This window comes from Urocitellus parryii, chromosome 3, assembly GCF_045843805.1.
Source record: "Urocitellus parryii isolate mUroPar1 chromosome 3, mUroPar1.hap1, whole genome shotgun sequence".
Taxonomy (NCBI): domain Eukaryota; kingdom Metazoa; phylum Chordata; class Mammalia; order Rodentia; family Sciuridae; genus Urocitellus; species Urocitellus parryii.
This window is the reverse complement of record NC_135533.1, coordinates 16,325,205-16,343,502: the sequence shown is the minus strand read 5'-3', so window position 1 is coordinate 16,343,502 and position 18,298 is coordinate 16,325,205. Positions and strand designations below refer to the sequence as shown.

The 18,298-nt window shown below is 37.7% G+C and overlaps 1 protein-coding gene across 2 annotated transcripts in view; it reads right to left on the bottom strand.

The window, feature by feature from the left end:
- The window catches only part of Dgki (diacylglycerol kinase iota), a 414,620-nt gene that overhangs the window by 190,150 nt on the left and 206,172 nt on the right, over positions 1–18,298 (bottom strand). For both annotated transcript variants that reach the window (XM_026398565.1, XM_026398566.1), the window contains exons 9-11: positions 9,421–9,495; positions 8,722–8,820; positions 1,561–1,643 (exon numbers count right to left, since the gene is read on the bottom strand). In XM_026398565.1, coding sequence (XP_026254350.1) covers positions 1,561–1,643; positions 8,722–8,820; positions 9,421–9,495 — 257 coding nt within the window. The remainder of the gene's footprint in view (positions 1–1,560; positions 1,644–8,721; positions 8,821–9,420; positions 9,496–18,298) is intronic.

Sequence of the window (18,298 nt, the reverse complement as noted above, 5' to 3'; positions counted from 1 at the left end):
GATGGCAATCAAGAAGATGTAGAGAGGCTGCCCCTGGTGATCATCTGCTACTTAAGTGAAGCTGTTACTGGGTCTGCTCTAGAAAACATCACCTGTTGAAGTAAAAAGGATGTTTTCTTTTTCTGAAAATATTTCCTGTCCTTTCTTCCTTTCTACGGTGACCTATAAAGTATCTACCTGAGGTCTCACTAAAGTGATAAAATTTTATTAAATGTCAACAGATAAAAAGACACAAGCCAGCGTAGCAGATTCGCCTTAGCACAATCAAATACAGGAAAAAATACAAAAGGCTTAGAGCAAACTCTAGTGGCAAAGAAAGGCAAAGATTTGGGGAATGACAAATTTAAGTTTCATAATTCATGTTCTCCTGCATGTTTAAAATATATAATCTATCCGTTCATGCAGGAATAGTATTTCTGTAGAGATCATCTGAGTTGACATCTCTTTGCTTCTGATATTGCTACTTATTTAAAAAACTCGTATCCTTTATGTTTTAATGTTTAATAAGATAAGATCAGAACTCTCTTAGTAGGTGGCTTTAAAACAGGAAGTACAAAATAGCAAAAGTGATCCTGCTCTTTTCCACCATGGACATTCAATCAACTTCATGTACACCTAATTTTCAACATTCTAGCAAAAACAGAGAATGAGATTTTTGAGAAACTCGAAAAATGGATTGAGTAGGAATTTAAATGTTTTTCCCATGTTGGTGTAGAGCCCACAGTTAAAATCATCAATCAATCAATCTCTCAAACACACACATATACACACTCGCAAGCCCTCTAAATCAAATATTCACAAATAAATATGGCTCTGCTCCCCAGAGGTCAACCCACATTGCCAGTAGTGTGCATCTCCAAAGTTGTACATGCATAAATAAAAAAATAAGAGGTCCTTTCTCAGTTCACAACTTGCTATGAATAATCTACAGTAGCACACAACACACATGAGCAGCAAATACATTGGAAGTGCTCGATGAGTCAGCAATTGAGAAGTATGTTTATTTATTTATTTATTAGTTCTAATCAGTTATACATGACAGTAGAAAGCTCTTCAATTCATTGACACAAATGGAGCAGAATTTTTTACTTCTCTGGTTGTGCATGAAGTAGAGTCACACCATTTGGGCAATCATACATGTACTTAGGGTAATACTGTTCATCCCATTCCACAGTCTTTCCTACTCCTTTCCCCCCTTTCTCATCTCCCCTTTTGCCCATCCAAAGTTCCTCCACTCAGCTCATACCCTCTCCATATGGATTAGTATCCACTTATCAGAGAAAACATTCGTCCTCTGGTTTTTTGAGCTTGGCTTATTTTGTTTTGCATGATATTCTTCAACTCCATCCATTTTATGTTTTGAAAGAAAGTAACACAAGAAAGAATAAAAGAGACCACCAGATAACATTTTAAAGGTAAGAAAGTACAGGTGAGAGAGTAGAGAAGAGATGGTCAAAAAATGTTTCACAAGGTAATCAGGTAATGGAGCTTGACCCTCAAATCAGAAAGTTCTATCTTGCCTACAATACATTTGGATCCTGGAGGATATTCCAGACTTACGCATCTTTTGGCCCTTCCTGCGAAAGGTCAAAAACTTGCCGTGGATTCAGATACCACATGAACATCTGCAGGACTTTGGTTCCCTGTAGAGATAGAGAGAAAAAAATGAAAATAATAAAAATTTCACAATATTAAAAAATTAAAATGCAGAAATTTTCTAAAATAATATTTACTTATAAAAATGTAGAAAAGTTGTTAAAATAATGAGCTTTGTTCACAGATAAACAAAGGTTGAACAGCGAAGTGAGATGCTAGTCTAATGTGCAATTCTGGACAAGTTTCTTAATTTCATTAACTTCAGTCTCCCTTCCCTTTAATATAGAGATAAGATGCCTAGTTCCCAAACTGGTTGCCAGTGTTAAATGCAATGGTCCAGGAGCACATCATAGTGCCTGGTGTGTGATAGGCACTTAATGAATGGTATTTATAACTTTATTAACATTGCCTAATGTATGAAAACGCATACAGGAAAGCTAACAATCAGCATCTGCAATGTAACCTTAATTTTTACTATTTGCACAGATTATTATTGTCTGCATAATATAAAAATTGGGTAGTATTGGCAAAGCATGATTTCATTTTTTTCTAACAGTTACTGGGAATATATACAAGTCATATATATATACAAGTCTTACATAAAACTGTACCAAGTTAGTAAGACTATAGTTTACTTTGAGAATTTTCCAATCTCCATGTCTATGTCAATTTAAACCAAACCTTTTTCTGTCACATGAAAGTTTTTGGAGTGTGTTAAATAACTATGACATGTATCAAGATGATCAGGGGGTTGGGTTGTGGTTCAGTGGTAGAGCTTTCACTTAGCATGTGCGAGGCACAGGGTTTGATCCTCAGCACCACATAAAAATAAAATAAAGGTATTGTGTCTGACTACAACTTAAAAATATATATATTTAAAAACAAGATGATCAGGAAGAAAGGCAAAAGGCAGTTTGGAAATAATCTCTTACAGGGAACTGTGCAAAAAGAAATAAATGATCTTTTCATTACTCAATACCAAAAGAGCTTTAAAATTACGTGGGATGCCTCACTTTATGAACCTCAGAGCAAATAATATTTGATCAGTTAAGCAGAGTTGGTCGGTTGTAATTCTGTTCTGTTAGTGAATATCATGCTTGCTCTTTCCTAAAATATTCCTGAATTTGTATCATATCTACTGTATTTAAGAGTCATCCTCCTGTGGTAGAAAAAGCATGACATTTGAGTCAGAACTAACTTGGATGTTCTAACTGTATGATCATGAACACTTACAATCTTGCAGAAATGCAGTGTATAAACCAGAAGGGACGTCTACCTTCCGGGATGATTATGTGAATAAAGTGAAACGGGAGTAGTTATGTATCTAGCATGGTATGTGGCACAAAATAGACCTTGATAAATGTGAGTGCCTTTCTTTTTTGCTCTTTGTTAATCTATTCATTAAATTGCACTTGATGGTGTGAAGGTTAAAGCGTAGTTTGTAATTATCACATTGTTATGCCAGTTGCTACAGAGGCCAATGCAGGTCTTTTGTTCCAAGTATCATCCAAACCTGCAATTTAAAAGTTCTGCTTTATCATGTGCCTGCTATAATTTTAGGAATAACATTTTACTCATAATTATTACCAGCAGTCCTCCAGTTTCACCACAGGACATATTTTGCTCCCTGTCAAATACAAACAGATTTAGAGACATAATGCTAACAAAATTGGATCATTTTCTTTCTCCCCATGCTGGGCCTTGCTCCCAAGTGTGTTTGGGATTATTTCAATAATCTTTTATGTTTAATAAGTAACATAAGAATCATTTTAATGACCAACCAATTTATAGAACATTTCCAACCAACTTGCTAGAAAATTAATTTTTCAGTTTTGGATTCCCTGAGCAGTGTGAATTGTTGGTGTTAATTACTCCTTCCTACCTTTGCTGTGCTAGAGTGCACATCTCAATCTCAGCTTCGCTTACTATGCATATGATACAAGGTTGTTAACACCTTTCAGAAATGTAAAAATAAAAACATTGAGAGATTATTTTTCCTTAACCTAAAATTTCTCTAAAAGATGTGAACAGCAGCACTGTTTTGGTTTTGCTAATTTTCAATTTGTGTTAGTGGGAACCTAATTATCTCAAATTATTCTTTCCAGGGAAGGGTACTAATGAAGGCTGGTGAGTTGCTCACTGCATATCCTGGGGAGGTGCCATTTGTGAAGCCATCTATTGGGATGATGCTGCTTCCTGGGAATTGAGCAGGAATGACAAAGCATGGCTACCCTATCAGAGCTGACATTCAGCATGATATAATTACTTTTTTAAGAATAGAAGTTCAGTGGATTAGACAAAGGGGAATGAAGAGAAGAAAGGGAGGATAGAAAAAGGAAAGACAGTGAAATGTGACATAACTTTCCTATGTGCATATATGAATACACCACAGTGAATCTCACCATTGTGTACATCCAAAAGACTGGGATCCTAATTAGAATAAGATATATATATATATATATATATATATATATATATATATATATATATACCAAGCTTGTATAAATATATCAAAATAGATTATACTGTCATGTATAAATAAAAAGAAAAAAATATTTTTTTAAAAAAGTAATCTTCTTTCCAAGACACGATATTCATTAGGAAAAATAAATGTTTGAATAAAAGCAATTGAAAAAAAATCAATCCTAGCAGGTGGAGAGAAAAGGTCTAATTCACACATTTAAGTGAGTTCCATTAACTCTGCTGCCACCTCTAGGATAAGCTACTTTAGGGCTTTAATAGAGGTAATTTATTAAATAGAACTGAATGGCCTGACAAATACTAATTCACTGGGGAAAGAGTAATTTGTTTCTTTCTCAATGCAGGATTAAATCTACTCAGTCATTTATACAACTGTCAGTCACTAGCATGTCCCAAGCACTCCTGTAGTTACCACAGGCTCTGTGACAAACAAAAGAGTTGCTACTTTTCTGCAAGAGTTTGGTTTTCTCTAAATGAAAAAAAAAATAATTTACACATGAATTCCAATACACATCACAGATATAATACCCCACTGACCACAGAACTTTTTGAGATACTATGTGACTGGGTATTCCTGAGGGGTTAAAAAAAATTACCCTTTCCAGCTCTCAGGAAAATGCATCTTCCCCTCAAATAAGTGGATTGTTATAGAAGGAAATGAACAAGGTTCATTCATTCCCCTGCTTTGTGCCCAGCAGTTTTAGATGAACCAGAGATCATCTTGCTCTCAGAAGGAAGTTCTATGCATTGTTCATAGAGGAAAATGAGGCAATAATGACCTGGGGCTATGGAGAAGCAATTAAATACAGGTCAGCTCAAACAGTACACAGATTCATCAAAGCACTGCCAACAATTCTGCCAAATGATCAACTCCTGGTTCATCTCATATGGACATTATTTAGATCATGCAAAAGACAACTGCACAGACAGTGTGAGCTAAAAAGTGTGAGCTTCACTTTGTGGAAAATGAAGAGTCACTGAAACGATTTAATCAGAAATAGACCAACATTTTAATGCAGCAACAGTCTGGCTAAGATACTCAGGTTCTAGGCCTGGCAAAGGAGCCCCATGGCTTGGTTAGTGTCCTACCACCCCCAGGTTCCCACCAATATTACAGTTTAGAAGAGGGGCTTTATACATATTTGTGGTTTGATTGTTTTGATCCCATCTGTTGATGCTGGTTTACCAAGAAGATCTCCAGGCTGTATTTTAACACATGCCCTCATCTATTCCCTGCTGCTCTGTCCTCTTCCCAGGCAATGCTAACCCTTAGGAGCCTACATTTGTATTTATCTCCAGGTTGAAACATCTCCATCACTGCAAAAACCAACTTCCTCATTGAAATTGTTTGTCCAATTATTTAGAAACAGATTGAAGACTGAAATTCCTCCTCTGAAGTATTTCCTCTTCATCTGCCTCTTCTCCCCACCTTAGTGTGACTGGCCCCTGACTTGGGAAGGAGGACTTGTCTAAGGGATCCTGTTGGCAGATGGTGGTATGGGCTCAGCAGCAACAGCCTGTCCACCGGCTGAACATCCCTTCCTCAAATGCTCCTGCCTGTCAGGACCTGGAGCCCTGACCCAGGGATGCAAGGTCTACCATCCCTCTGCCCTGGAACTGCACATAGGTCAGGGTAAAGAGCCAGAGTCTCATACCCTCGACTCTCAAAACTGGGTAGCAGAAATCATTCTAATGTCAGAACATCTGCTTAACCCTAAATTTATAATGCAAATCATCTGGAATGAAGTTAAAAAAAAAAACATAGGGATAGGGGAAAAAGAGAGAAAGAAAAAGCAAGCCAACACAGGGCACATTGAGAGGGATCAAAAACTCTTCAAGACTCAAATTAGAAAGATGTTAGTGACTCTGGGCCATCAAAGAGAAATCATAGTTTTTGAAATTAAAGTAGAAGTATAAGGGAGGGCCCTACTTCTCTAGTCCTCTAAAGTTCCCATACAGAGGAGGGGTCCATATTAAGGTAAGCTCTGTCTTCTGTCTACTACCTCCTTCCTTCAGGGGGAGTTGTTCAAAGAAAATATTTCCATCTCTGATCTAAGTGCCTGTTTCCTCAGATAATTCAGATCTCAACAATAATTACAGCACTACCAATGTCCAAGCCTTTGCAAAACAATATAGTCTCCACTTTGGAAATATTGGAAAAACAGACAATTCTTTTAAAGCTTAAAGTAAAAAAAATATAAAATAATGCATTTTTTTCAAAGAAGGACATAGAAGTAACTCCTGTGTTTGTTTATGCCATGTTGAAAATTTTCCTGGCATACATACAATAGAGTATAAGAAAAAAGCTACAGGTATTTTTCTTGCCAGTAGATGGTGCTATCATCTAGTAGTTACTTAACAGATGAAGTTTCAGAGAGGAGATAAAATCTAAATAGTTTATATCCAAAAACCAGATAATGGGATAAGTAAATTATTAGAAGGCAAAAATTAGGATCCAACTGATTTTTTTCTTCTATTACTGGTAACACAATAAGCTCTTTCCAATCAGAGTGGCTTTCTGGGCAGCAGGGGTTAGCAGCAACTGGCAGCTGGTTAGAAATGAGAGTCTACCCAGGAGATTCAGAGCCATCCCTGACTTACTGAGGCAGCATCTGCAACTGTAGCAGGATCTCCAAGCAAACTTCATATTAAATGTAATCATGCTGCTCTGTTCAAAAGCCAAAAGATTTCACAAACCTAAAATTCTTTTAAAAACAGCAAAAACCTAGTTGCCTTTGCACAAATCCAAAATCCTCATCCAAGTTTTCCATAGGTTCATTCTAATCTTTATCTAATCCCATTTCCAATAACTTAATATGTACACTCCACTCACCACATTGTCCTTGAAGTGAATAATTTCCATCATGACATCTGATCTTCTATTCATATTGTTTATTATACAATTATTAGTCTGCCACGTACTGTGTGCTAGAAATAAAAGATTTCCTATCACCCTGAAGTCATATCTTGCCTTTAAAATTTCACAGCACTTTCAGTCAGAGCCATTCAATTCAGAATAAACAGTGAAAGTTATTTGAATTATTTTGTTTTTCTATTTTGTGTCATTAAAAAACATAAATCCTTAAAAAAATCACTTAACCCTATCTTCTTTCTTTCAATTTTTGTTTTGTTTTGTTTTCTGTTTAATGAAACAGGGAATAACACTAGTCTCTGAAGACCCTGTCATCAAAATTTACACAAAGACTAGAATAGGAACAAGCTCTTTCTTAACTTGTCAGATCTGTGAAGACAGGCACAACTCACAAGCTTCTATGGGCCTAGGAGAAAAGTTTGATTATAATGATTTAGTAAATGAGTTTTTATGTGACCTTTCATGATAAAATGGATTTTATATGAACTGTTATGATAAAATAATTTGATACTAATTAGCATGTGGCACTCAGGTGGCCAAAATCATAAAGCCAACTATATCCACTTTGCTGTATTCCATGGTCCTCAACCATATCCCAACCCTTGGTAGGCTACAGAGAGGTGAGCTCAAGAGCAGTCATGGTTCAGGGCAAACTGAACCTCAAAGGGTAAGAAACCCATTCTTAGTTCCTCCTCTATGGACACTTGAATTCACCATCATTTTAATATTAAGATCATCACTCAGCAACTCAAAATCAAAGGATGCTGAAAATGAATGTTTCCTTGTTTATAGTACATTCCTTTCCCCTGATCTCTACAATGCCAAAACATATTCTTAGCATAGCAAGTTATCAAGAATCTTGAGAAAAGAAGAGGGAGAGGGATGTTACCTTTAAATCATAAACTCTCCTAAGAGAAGCCTTAACATAGTTAATGTGTGTTTAGTAACAATGATGTCCTTTGGACTATGGGGTTAATCCTAACTATAGGACTCCCTTCCTTACATGAAGAGGCAAAAGAGCTTCCAACCTCCAGTTGTTCACTGTGAAACCTCAAAGAATCTTGTCTCCCAATGTAAATTGTTCACATGAAAACACCAGAAATCAGTCTATAGAATATAGTGATAAGAAGCCCCAGAGAGTGGGAAGAGAATTGGATGAACAAAGACCCAGATTTTAGAACAAATTCTATCCTTTAAAGAGCATTGTCACTTTAGGTGTGTCCCTAAATATTTGTAAAGCTGTTTCTATATTTTCAAGGTAATCATTACCTACTAAAAGGGTTTGGGCAAGGACAGGATGAAATCCTTGGAAGCTGATATATTCTACAGCTTTGGTGGTGTCTGTTAATAATTGCTCTGACCCATGAGTCATCCATCTCCCTTATCTTGAGGGGCAAAAGTAGTTGGGTCTAAATTACAATGGGAAGAACTAAAGACGGCTTGATAGAGGGATTCCCAAGGAATCCCTTGGGAACTGTGAATCCCTGAAACAGTAACCAAGAGAAATTTGGGAATGATCTTTCTTGAAAATATAAAAAGAAAATGTCAGTAGTTTGGAGGACCTCTGCCTCGGTCCAGTTGGAAGTAGAGGAATAAATCACAGAACCTCCAGGCTTTGTCCAGCCCAATGTAGCCAACAATAACCTTGTCCTGTGAAACTAGCTGTCTGCCAATGCTTGAGGTCCTGGTGGTGCTATTTTAATTAATACTGGGAGTTATGTTTTCAAGAAATCATCTAAAGCTCTAAGTCAAACTCATGACAAATGACTCACCTGGTTTCCTCCACTCTTGGGATTCACAAACACAAGCAAGGGTTTCATGAGAGGAGAAGAGATAGGTTTTATCACAAAAGGACGACCTTTGTTTTCCTGCTGGAAGAAGCAAGCAACACAGTTAGTACAGAAATCTACGCCTTGAAAGCAACCGCAAAGCAAAGAAAGTGGGATCCCAACTTGGTGGGCACTCCCACCTACCCCTCCACCCACCAAAAAATCCTTTATCTGCTTTTGCAAGGATGACTCTTCATAGGACCCTCTATACATAAGTTGGAAGTCTCTTAAACTATAATTTGCTTCAGATAATTAAGCCTTGCTTTTGAGTTTACTCTGTGTACTCTAGGAATTCTAGAAATGTCGACTCTTATCATCTTCTTCTTCTTCATCATTATCATCGTCATCTTTGGGATGAGGTTTCCATGCAAATGCTCTGACTCTGAAGTGACAGTTTAGATGTCTGTGTCTGTGTGTGGTGTGTGTGCCTATGTGTGCCTGTGTGTGTGTGTGTGTGTGTGTGTGTGTGTGTTCCTATTTATTTATTTGGAACAGAAAACATTCTGGTGAGATTAGAATATAAAGAAGGAGAAAGAGAGGTGGGAGCTGTGTCAGAAACCAAGCTTGGGCCAGGCCTTCTGCACAGAGCAGGCTATGGAAAGGAAGCTGTATTTCCTTGAAACCTAACTCTCCAACACTTACTTCAGTTCCTCTTTTACTGGCTTTCCTTTTAAAGCTTGTTCTCTTCTTCTTCCGATTGGAAGCCTTCAGGGAGTTCTGTAGGGAAAGAAAGAGCTGCCTGAGCCCAGAGGCAGGCCGCCCCGGGGCTTCCATGCAGAACCATGTAGAGAGTGATGGCAGCACATGCTGTGGACTGCATGCTTCTCATGCTTTGACACTTCCAAGCCACTGCTCATGGGTAAGCCACAGACAGAAACCAGTCGAGTGCTTCAGAGTGAGCAACTGACTCCCCAGCACACGGAGGGCAGGGAGGGAGAGCCCCAGGGGCTCTCGTGGACTCACATAACAACACATGTTATACCTGCCAACCCTCCCAGTAAAAATGGAAGAATCCCAAATTCTCTGAGGGGCTCCAGTCTCCCGCCCAACCAGGTCCGTCTCCCGCCCAACCAAGTTCAAGTTCATCTCCTGGTATGGAGATCACCTATGTGGAAATGTAAAAAAGGAGGCCATTTTTCATGTTTTTCTTTTCTTTTGTTTCTTTTTTCTTTCCTGTTAACTTTTTTAATGGTCTTTTAATAATAATTGTCATAAAATGACTCTTGACCCCAACAGAACTTCATGATCCAACCAACTACTGTATTAGCACTGATGTCTAATATTTTAAATGCTGAGGTAAGAGTCACCTTAAGTTACTTAACACAGTAGGAGAGCAGTAATTGCCTTTTCTTTCTCTAAAGGCCATTGGTTTAGAAGGTCTTCCTGCTTCTATAGTAGCCTTTATTTTTTATTCTCTCATGGAAGTGACTTGAACTAATTGAAATACAGTGACCTTTGAATTTGCTTTCCTTTCTAGGGATTTTATAGACCACAACTTGGTGATTATTTCAACTGACCATTAACTCTTAATATTTGATATAGACGCTTAGAGAAGAACCTGTTAGAGAACAGACACAACTTACTGGTTGGAGACAAGGCAAAATCAGATTTAATAAGCAGAGTCAATAATTAATTAGACTGCATCTTCACAAGGATAAGATATTACTGACCATATAATAGATGTCTGACCAAGTGTTGAAGGCCTGAAATGCAGAATTCTTAACTTAGAAGTTCATACAAGTATACATACTTGCCATTGTTTGAGCAGTTAAAATTTTTAAAAACAGCTTGAAGAAATTTAGCTATCTAATTATCTACTTTTTAGAGTATTTTTCCCATAGAGCATTCAAAATAAACTTTAGTCTAGATTACATATATTAATGCATCAAAAATTAACAAGATCCAAACTAGTTTGCTTTTATTTCACTTTGACTTGAATATACAAAAAAAAAAGTTCATCTATCACCTGTGTTTACCAAGGATGAAAGAAACTTTTAAGAATTACCACTTGTCTCAAGGTTTTCTTTCCCCATCAGTTTAGAATAAAATGAAAAAGACCCTGGAGCTCATGGGTGCTCTAGACCCCCAGGTGATTACTCATACTTACTGTTGACTATATCTCCCCTAAAAATAGATCTCCAGGTTTCTAAACCCTGGTTCAATGGGTCTTTTATCATGTCCTTGTCTCTTCTGCATTATGAAGTGATATATTTCAATAAATTTTAGTTTGTATAAAAGGGAAGAAAAAGGATCTGAAGTCTTTAAAAGTTTAATCAGCCACATGATCCAAGAAAAACGTTGGAAACCACTAGGCCGGCAGAAGAAGTGTCTATTTGGTGTCAATCAATGATGCTCTCAAAGATTCTCAACCATGTTTACATATTCGTCTCACCCAAAAAGCTTTGTAAAAACTATTCATACCTGGGCCACATCAAATGTTCTTAATAAATCTGTTTGGGATGAAGCCCAAGCAAGCACATTTTTTAAAAGCTCCCCAGGCAATTCTACCATGTAGCCAGGGCTGAGAACTGCTTTTTGAAGCAGAAAAGAGGAACATGAGGAGTGTATAGAAGGGTACAGCAGATGAACAGGGGGGAAGCTTGAGTCTGATAGACTTGGTAGGGTCCCGAAATTCCTCATTACTACCTCTGTGACCTTGGCCAAGTCAGTTGAACTTTTTGAAACATCAGTCTCTTAATTTTAATATGAAGTGGTAATACCTACCTCAAAGGACAGGTGTGAAGTTTAAATGAGAAAAGGTATGTGAAGCAGTTAGCCCAGTATCCACTGCCTCGTCCCCAGCTGCACAGCCCAGCACCCAGCACAAGGTTGGCAGGATGTCTGCACTCCATCTTTGTTGGAACAGGGTGCACACGTTATCATACCTCACAGCACTCACTAACCCTCCGCAGAGTTTGGAAGTGAACCCTAGGAAGTTAACCCGTGCCTCCTAACTTAGCACTTCTAGCCATTCACTGTCAAGAGCAGCTGCAGGATGCCACGTGCTCGCAAGGACACGCTGTGGACCTTGATTTTTGACTCTAAGAGATAGGTCTATCAGATCAGGCCAAGATCTTACAACAAGTTTCTTAAACTTGTCTGATCATAAAATCACAGCATTTCAGATGATTTTGAGGATCAAGCACACAAGGGGAACACGGAATTGGAAAAACACATCGAAATAAGGGTAGATATCTGAGAATAGTGCAGGTGAGGAACTCAACTCCCATAGGGAACAGACACACAAAACAGCCTTGGTAACACAGAGGTAGCAAATGCAAGTTCTTCTTAGCCTCACCCGGACGAAGGCATCTGAGGCCTTCCTCACTTCACAGACCAAGAAGAGGGTGAAGCCCAAGCACGGTGTTGTACAGTACCTGCGAGCGTCTGCGTGAGTTCTGAGACCTTACAGCCCTACGGTGGTCAGACAGCAACAGTGAGAGTGTGCAGTTTCCCAGCACGCCTCAACGTTCCCGAAGGCTCCCTTCTGTGCACATGGAAATATATACTTCTGTCTGAACATACGACCTCATTTGGAAGGCAGCATAATTCAGTGAGGAACAGATGAATGTGAAGGCAGACTGAGGAGGTATTTTGGCCACAAGAAGATAAGTCACCTACCCTCACGAACCTGCAGCCTGGCCTATCCTCCTGGGTCAGACTGTTAGAGAATCTAACACAACAGTCTGCTTTTCAAGAAGGCCAAAAGGATATCAGGAAGGTATTGTGCAGACTTGTTGGAAGATAGAGTCAAGAATTCTTTAATTCTTGGCCTGTCATCCAGAACGTCTAGGGCAGCTAACTTAGGGACACAAACGATTCCTTTTGCAAGATTAATACTATCCAAACAGGGTTTTGTTGTTGTTGTTGTTTTGAGGGTTTTTGTGGGTTTGTTTGTTTTTGTTTTGTCATTCTTCGGATCCCAACAGTAGTTGCCCCTGTACATTCCGTGCCTGCTCTTTTGTGAAAGACCTAAAGAAAAATAAAGGCGTTTTGTTTTTTTGGACCCGATATCAGGGTCATCTTACCTTGCCACAGAAGTAATCCTATCAACAAGACCCTTAACATAGTTATGACTCCTTCTTGGGCTGTTAAGAAATACTTTGGTATGAATCACTCAACTGTGAAAGAAACTTTAGGTCTTATTACTCTTAAGGGATTTTTCCAGGTTATGGGGCCACATATGATTGTTTGTAATAACAGGTCTTAAAAAAATAAAGATATACCAATTCATCATCCCAAAGGAAGTCATCCCCCCAAAATACTGAACCAAACTCTGATAGGCAACAGGAATGGGAGCAGGGACTGAGTTTCTCATTGCCTGCTCCAGCTAGGTCATGGTGATTCTGAGGATGGGCAAGCAGAAGAATAAAGAAAACCCACATCAAAAGTTAAGGACACGGGAAAGGGAGGAGGGTAAGGAGTGTGGAAGTGCTGGGGACTGAAATGGAGCAAATAATATTCCATAACATGTTTGAATATTTCAAAATGAACCCCACAACTACGTGTAACTATCATGCACTAATGAAGACATTTTTTAAAAAGTTAAGGACATGGTCTCAAAAGCTGCAAATAGTCCTATACCTGGTTAAATCACAAGTACTAGTTGACCTTTAGAATTCACCAAAGGAAATAACTTGGGCAATTTTAAGGGATACTGTTGGTCATTGCATAAAATTAGCTATTACATTTCATAGGTCCCCAGCATTTAAAGAACATTTTCCAATTATAAGGGATTAAAAAAACAAAAGGACTAATATAAAAAAAAAAGCTCATTCAGGGCCAGGAAGAAATAAAATACAGCATTATTTATAAGTGGAACATTAAAAACAATATAACTACCTATCAATAGGGAGATTAACAAATAAACTGTAATACAACCATTGTATGGGATGTGGACAGCAGTTTAAAATATGACTTGGGTCTCTAGGTCTTCATATAGACCTGTCCCCAAGGGTCATGTTATTACTAGGCTGGAGCAAGTTCTAAAGCATTGAGAGTAGAATGAGGTCTCATATTAAAAACATGTACCCCAGTGCTCACAATGTCTCTATATCTTTTTCCATAGGTATGTTTTTATGCATGTAAATTAGTAATAAAAATTCCATATGAATTTTTTAAACATTTCTTTCAGTTGTAGATGGACACAATACCTTTATTTTATTTATTTATTTTTATGTGGTGCTGAGGATCAGCACCAGTGCCTCATATCTGCAAGGCAAGTGCTCTGCCACTGAGCTACATATGGATTTTTGATGGGGGAGATGGGGGAGAGAGACCTATAATTTAAAATGTTGGTAAAAGAAGACTGTTTTTTAATCCAAAAAGTTTACTTTTTTATAGGAAAAACATTTATGTATTACTCATTAAGAACTACACAATAAATCAAAAGACACAGTACTATCATTCTTCAAAGAAACCACAGTGCTCCTATTCAGTGCTCCTATACAGTCCCCACGGACTCAATTCAGGAGAGAGGATGGAGCATCATTTTATATTCTTTGCACAAAACTATAGACACCCTTTGAGATTACTGGGAGAGTTACAAAACAGAGACAGTTTTGGAAAAGCCAGTGGTTCAAAAGCAAAATATTTTTTTTTTTTGAAGGATGTCTTGTCTCATGACGCGAAACTTCTGCAAAAAGCTTTCCCACCCCCATATTCTACAGCTGAATCCTGTAAGACATTCATGTGATGTGTGTCTTACTCCTCCTCTACAGGCACTTGCCCTGGTGTTTGAATAGATTCAGCATTGTTTATCTGATCAAAATATTGTTCTCTAAGATTTTCAGCCCAAAAGAGAAACGCTGATGTCTGTAACTTAAGATATAACTTGGAATCTAAACAAATCAACAGATTCAGCCTGAATTCTTCAGATTTTTTTCGATTTGGATTCCTTAAAATCATCTACCTTCCACCATCTTTTCACTTCCAGTAATTAACTTCTTCCTCTCTCTAAGAGATTTGGTGATGAAACCCAACAAATCATGCAGGCAGCCCACATTCCCCTCACAACCAAGATGCCTCAGGACTCCCAACTCTGCAGCTGCTCAGGGAGCCATTATCCTCTCAGCCAGCCATCTCTTAACAGAGAAGAAAAATATGTGGTCCAATTCCATCTCTTTATGAACCACTTTTCCTGACTATAATACAGTTTCACTTCCTGCGGTTTCCGTTATCTACAGTCAACTATGTTTTGAAAATATTAAATGGAAAATTCCAGAAATAAAAAAATCATCTATCTTAAAGAACTTTTAGTACAGTAGATTGACACTGTTGTTCTATTTTGTTTTTTAGTTATTGCTTCCATCTCTCACTGTACCTAACTTATAAATTAAATTTTATCATAGGAATATATGCATAGGAAGAAACTCTATATATTTAGTGATACTCTCCATGACAATTGTGGAACGATTTGAAATGCATCTCTGAGAGTAGGGAGAGACTCCTATACAATTAACCATTACTCCTCTCTGGAGTCATTTGTCTAAATACAAACATCCAAATACAGCTGGCTTTATTTGATGATCCATCTTAACAATTCTCAGTATGTTCTGTCTACTTGTGTTGAACTTCTTTGTCTCTCTTCCCAAAACCATACCACCCACATCCTTTAAGACCAAGCACTGTGGTGTGATTTCCATTTAGCTTACCTTGATCCCAACAACTGAAAGTGCTCACTCCTGCCTAATAATTCTACAGTGTTTCTACATCTCAGGTAAAACTTACCACTCTCAACCTTGGATGTACAACTCCTTCCTGACCATGGCTGAACCAACCTTTCTAGCCTGTTGTGCTCCCCACCCTATGTGAATCTTTCCCAAAAGTACACATTAACCCAAAAAAGTCACTCTTCTAAAAATAGCAGGAGGATGCTGTTTCCTTAAGGATATTCATATTGTTGAGTGCCTCTTCCAGAATTCACAAATACTCTGTCCAATGATTTAGATGGATATATCTATGTTACCCCTAAGAAGTATGCATTTTTTTGTGTGGAAACAGATCCCATCTGATTCATCTTTAGACCTCATAATACACACAATGGCATCTTTGAATGTGGCTAATTAAATAACTGTTTACTTAATCCAATAAAGAATACACATTTTTGTCATTTATTTTTAAACCAGTATGATAAAAGAATGAAAAATACACTGATGTAGATATGTAGAAAAATGTAGATATAAAATTAAAGTTGGAAAAAGATTTTACTCTGCTGTTCTCCATCTACTTTCCAAATTCTCTTTTTAAATACACTTGCCAATGTCTCAAATGAATTATCTGATATCACTGCCTCCGAATCATCAGGAACAACTTGGCACCCATGCTACACACTCTACAAACTACAGTTTTTATTGTTATCCATGATTTAACCACCAACCTAAAGACTCTTCTCAATTCCTGTTATTATTTTTAATATCTATGGAATTCAACATTGAGGGCCACCCTATTTTCTTTCAATTTTTAATAATGGAACCACGTTTCCATAGCTCTCTCCCAGTTTGCAGGATCCTCTTCTTCTACTTCCTGTAGGTGGACAATCCCCTAGTCTTCGCTTATTCTTTTATTCAATAAATGAATGGGCATTGACTCTCTTCCATAGCAGAGGCAACAAGCCAGTGAACACACAATCCCACCACATGGTAAAATACAACAGTTACAGTGCCGCAAGGTGCTCTGGGAGCAGAGCAGATGCCTGGCTACATCCCTTACTGTTCTCTCTTCACACCCATCCACTGGAAACTGCCTCCTCTTTTCATCCTTCAATAACTTCTGTCCTGACCTGTGTGTAACTGTCCAATATTTCAACCGTTGTGGTATGTCTCCACTTTGATACTCTGTACTCCTTAAAGTCAACAAGAAGAAAGATCACGAAAGAGAGCTCTGTTACTTACAATGAGCCATGAGCTGTTCTATGTGCATCTGTTAGCTGATTAATCTTCATTAAAACCCTGTGAATTAGGTACTAGTATCATTTACACTGTGAAGAAGGGAAAATGAAATGGAAGAGTTTAAATAGTTCAATATTGCATAAATCAGTAAATGGTAAGGTTAAGGATTCAAGGAGTCCAAGTTCCAAAGCCACAGTTCTTAAACATTACTGTGCTGTCCCCAGACTCATCCTGAACCAGCTTTTCAACAGAATTTAGCTCATTAATTAACTTACTTGATGGCTTTGGAGCCCATAGAAAGAGAGATCATCAAAATTTTTAGACACCTAATTCAACAAAGATGACTGTAGTCAGACAGTGAGGCAGTGTGGCCTCTCACTAAGAACTTGATTTCAAGAATCAAAATTCTTGGGTTCAAACACAACTTGAGCTACTTAATGTCCACATTGCTGACTCCAGATATGGACAGGAAATATATCCTAGCATTCCTGAAACCAAAGAAGCTGTCCAAAACTTTACTGGCCATGACAGTAGGCAGGAGCCACCTGGAGGGGTTCCAATTCACAAAGCAGTTCGAATGTAGAATGTAGGAATAATAATGAGGACCATATTCTGAGGCATACTGAGTGTGTGTGTGCGTGTGTGTGAATATACATGCAAAGAATGAGGTGAATCCATAATGATGCTCTGCAAAGACGATTCTTAAAAAGTTACTAGGGCATTAACCACCTTTAAAGGTTACTAGGGCATTAACTTATTACTCTGAAAATTTATTAATAAAGTCAAATACTCAAATATTTTTCTCCTATTTGTTGGTGATAGGGGAAGAAAAATTATAGCTAAGTAGTGAAAAAGAGTAAAAATTGGAAAACCACATTTTGGCAATCACTAATGAAATAATAGATTTCGAAGATGATCTTTAGGGGATAATACAATAGGTAAAAGGCTATAGTAAATGGATTAGGATGATAGTTTCCAAGCCCATTGATCATGACATTAATAATACTGAAACAATTTGATGTTATGTTCCTTTGTTAGAAATACAATACAAATACACAGCACCACCAATGCAGTCCTTCTCCCCAAAAGTTAACCCCCAATGTAAATGAGTTGCTATACTTCAATATTAATTTATATAAAATATAAGCAGGAAGGAAAATTGTTTAAAACTAAGGATACAAGCAGTTAAAATCAAGATATGGGGAATCCCACAGTAAAAAAGACCCAGTTTATTTAACAAATAAATAGCATGAAAACATATGAGAGGATATTGTTACAAATTTAAAAGACACCTAAGGTATCTGTCCACAAAAGGCAGTGCAGGACTTTGAGTTATGATTTGAAAAACTTAACTGTTGAAAAAAAAAATAGTTGAGACAAGCAAAAAAAAAAAAAAGCAATTAAGGAATTACTAATTTTGATGAGAGACAGGTATGTCATTATCTTTTTAAATGTTATATTTTAAAGAAACAAAAGGAGACATTAACAGATGAAACTGAAAGAAAAACAGTGGGGTAGATTCCACCTCAGGAAGGTGGGGCAGAGGGGGTGAGGCCAGGAGAAAAATGCAGGTGGCTGGGAGCAGGTACAGGGGTCTCTGCTGATGGGCTGTCAAGGCCGACAGCCTGGGG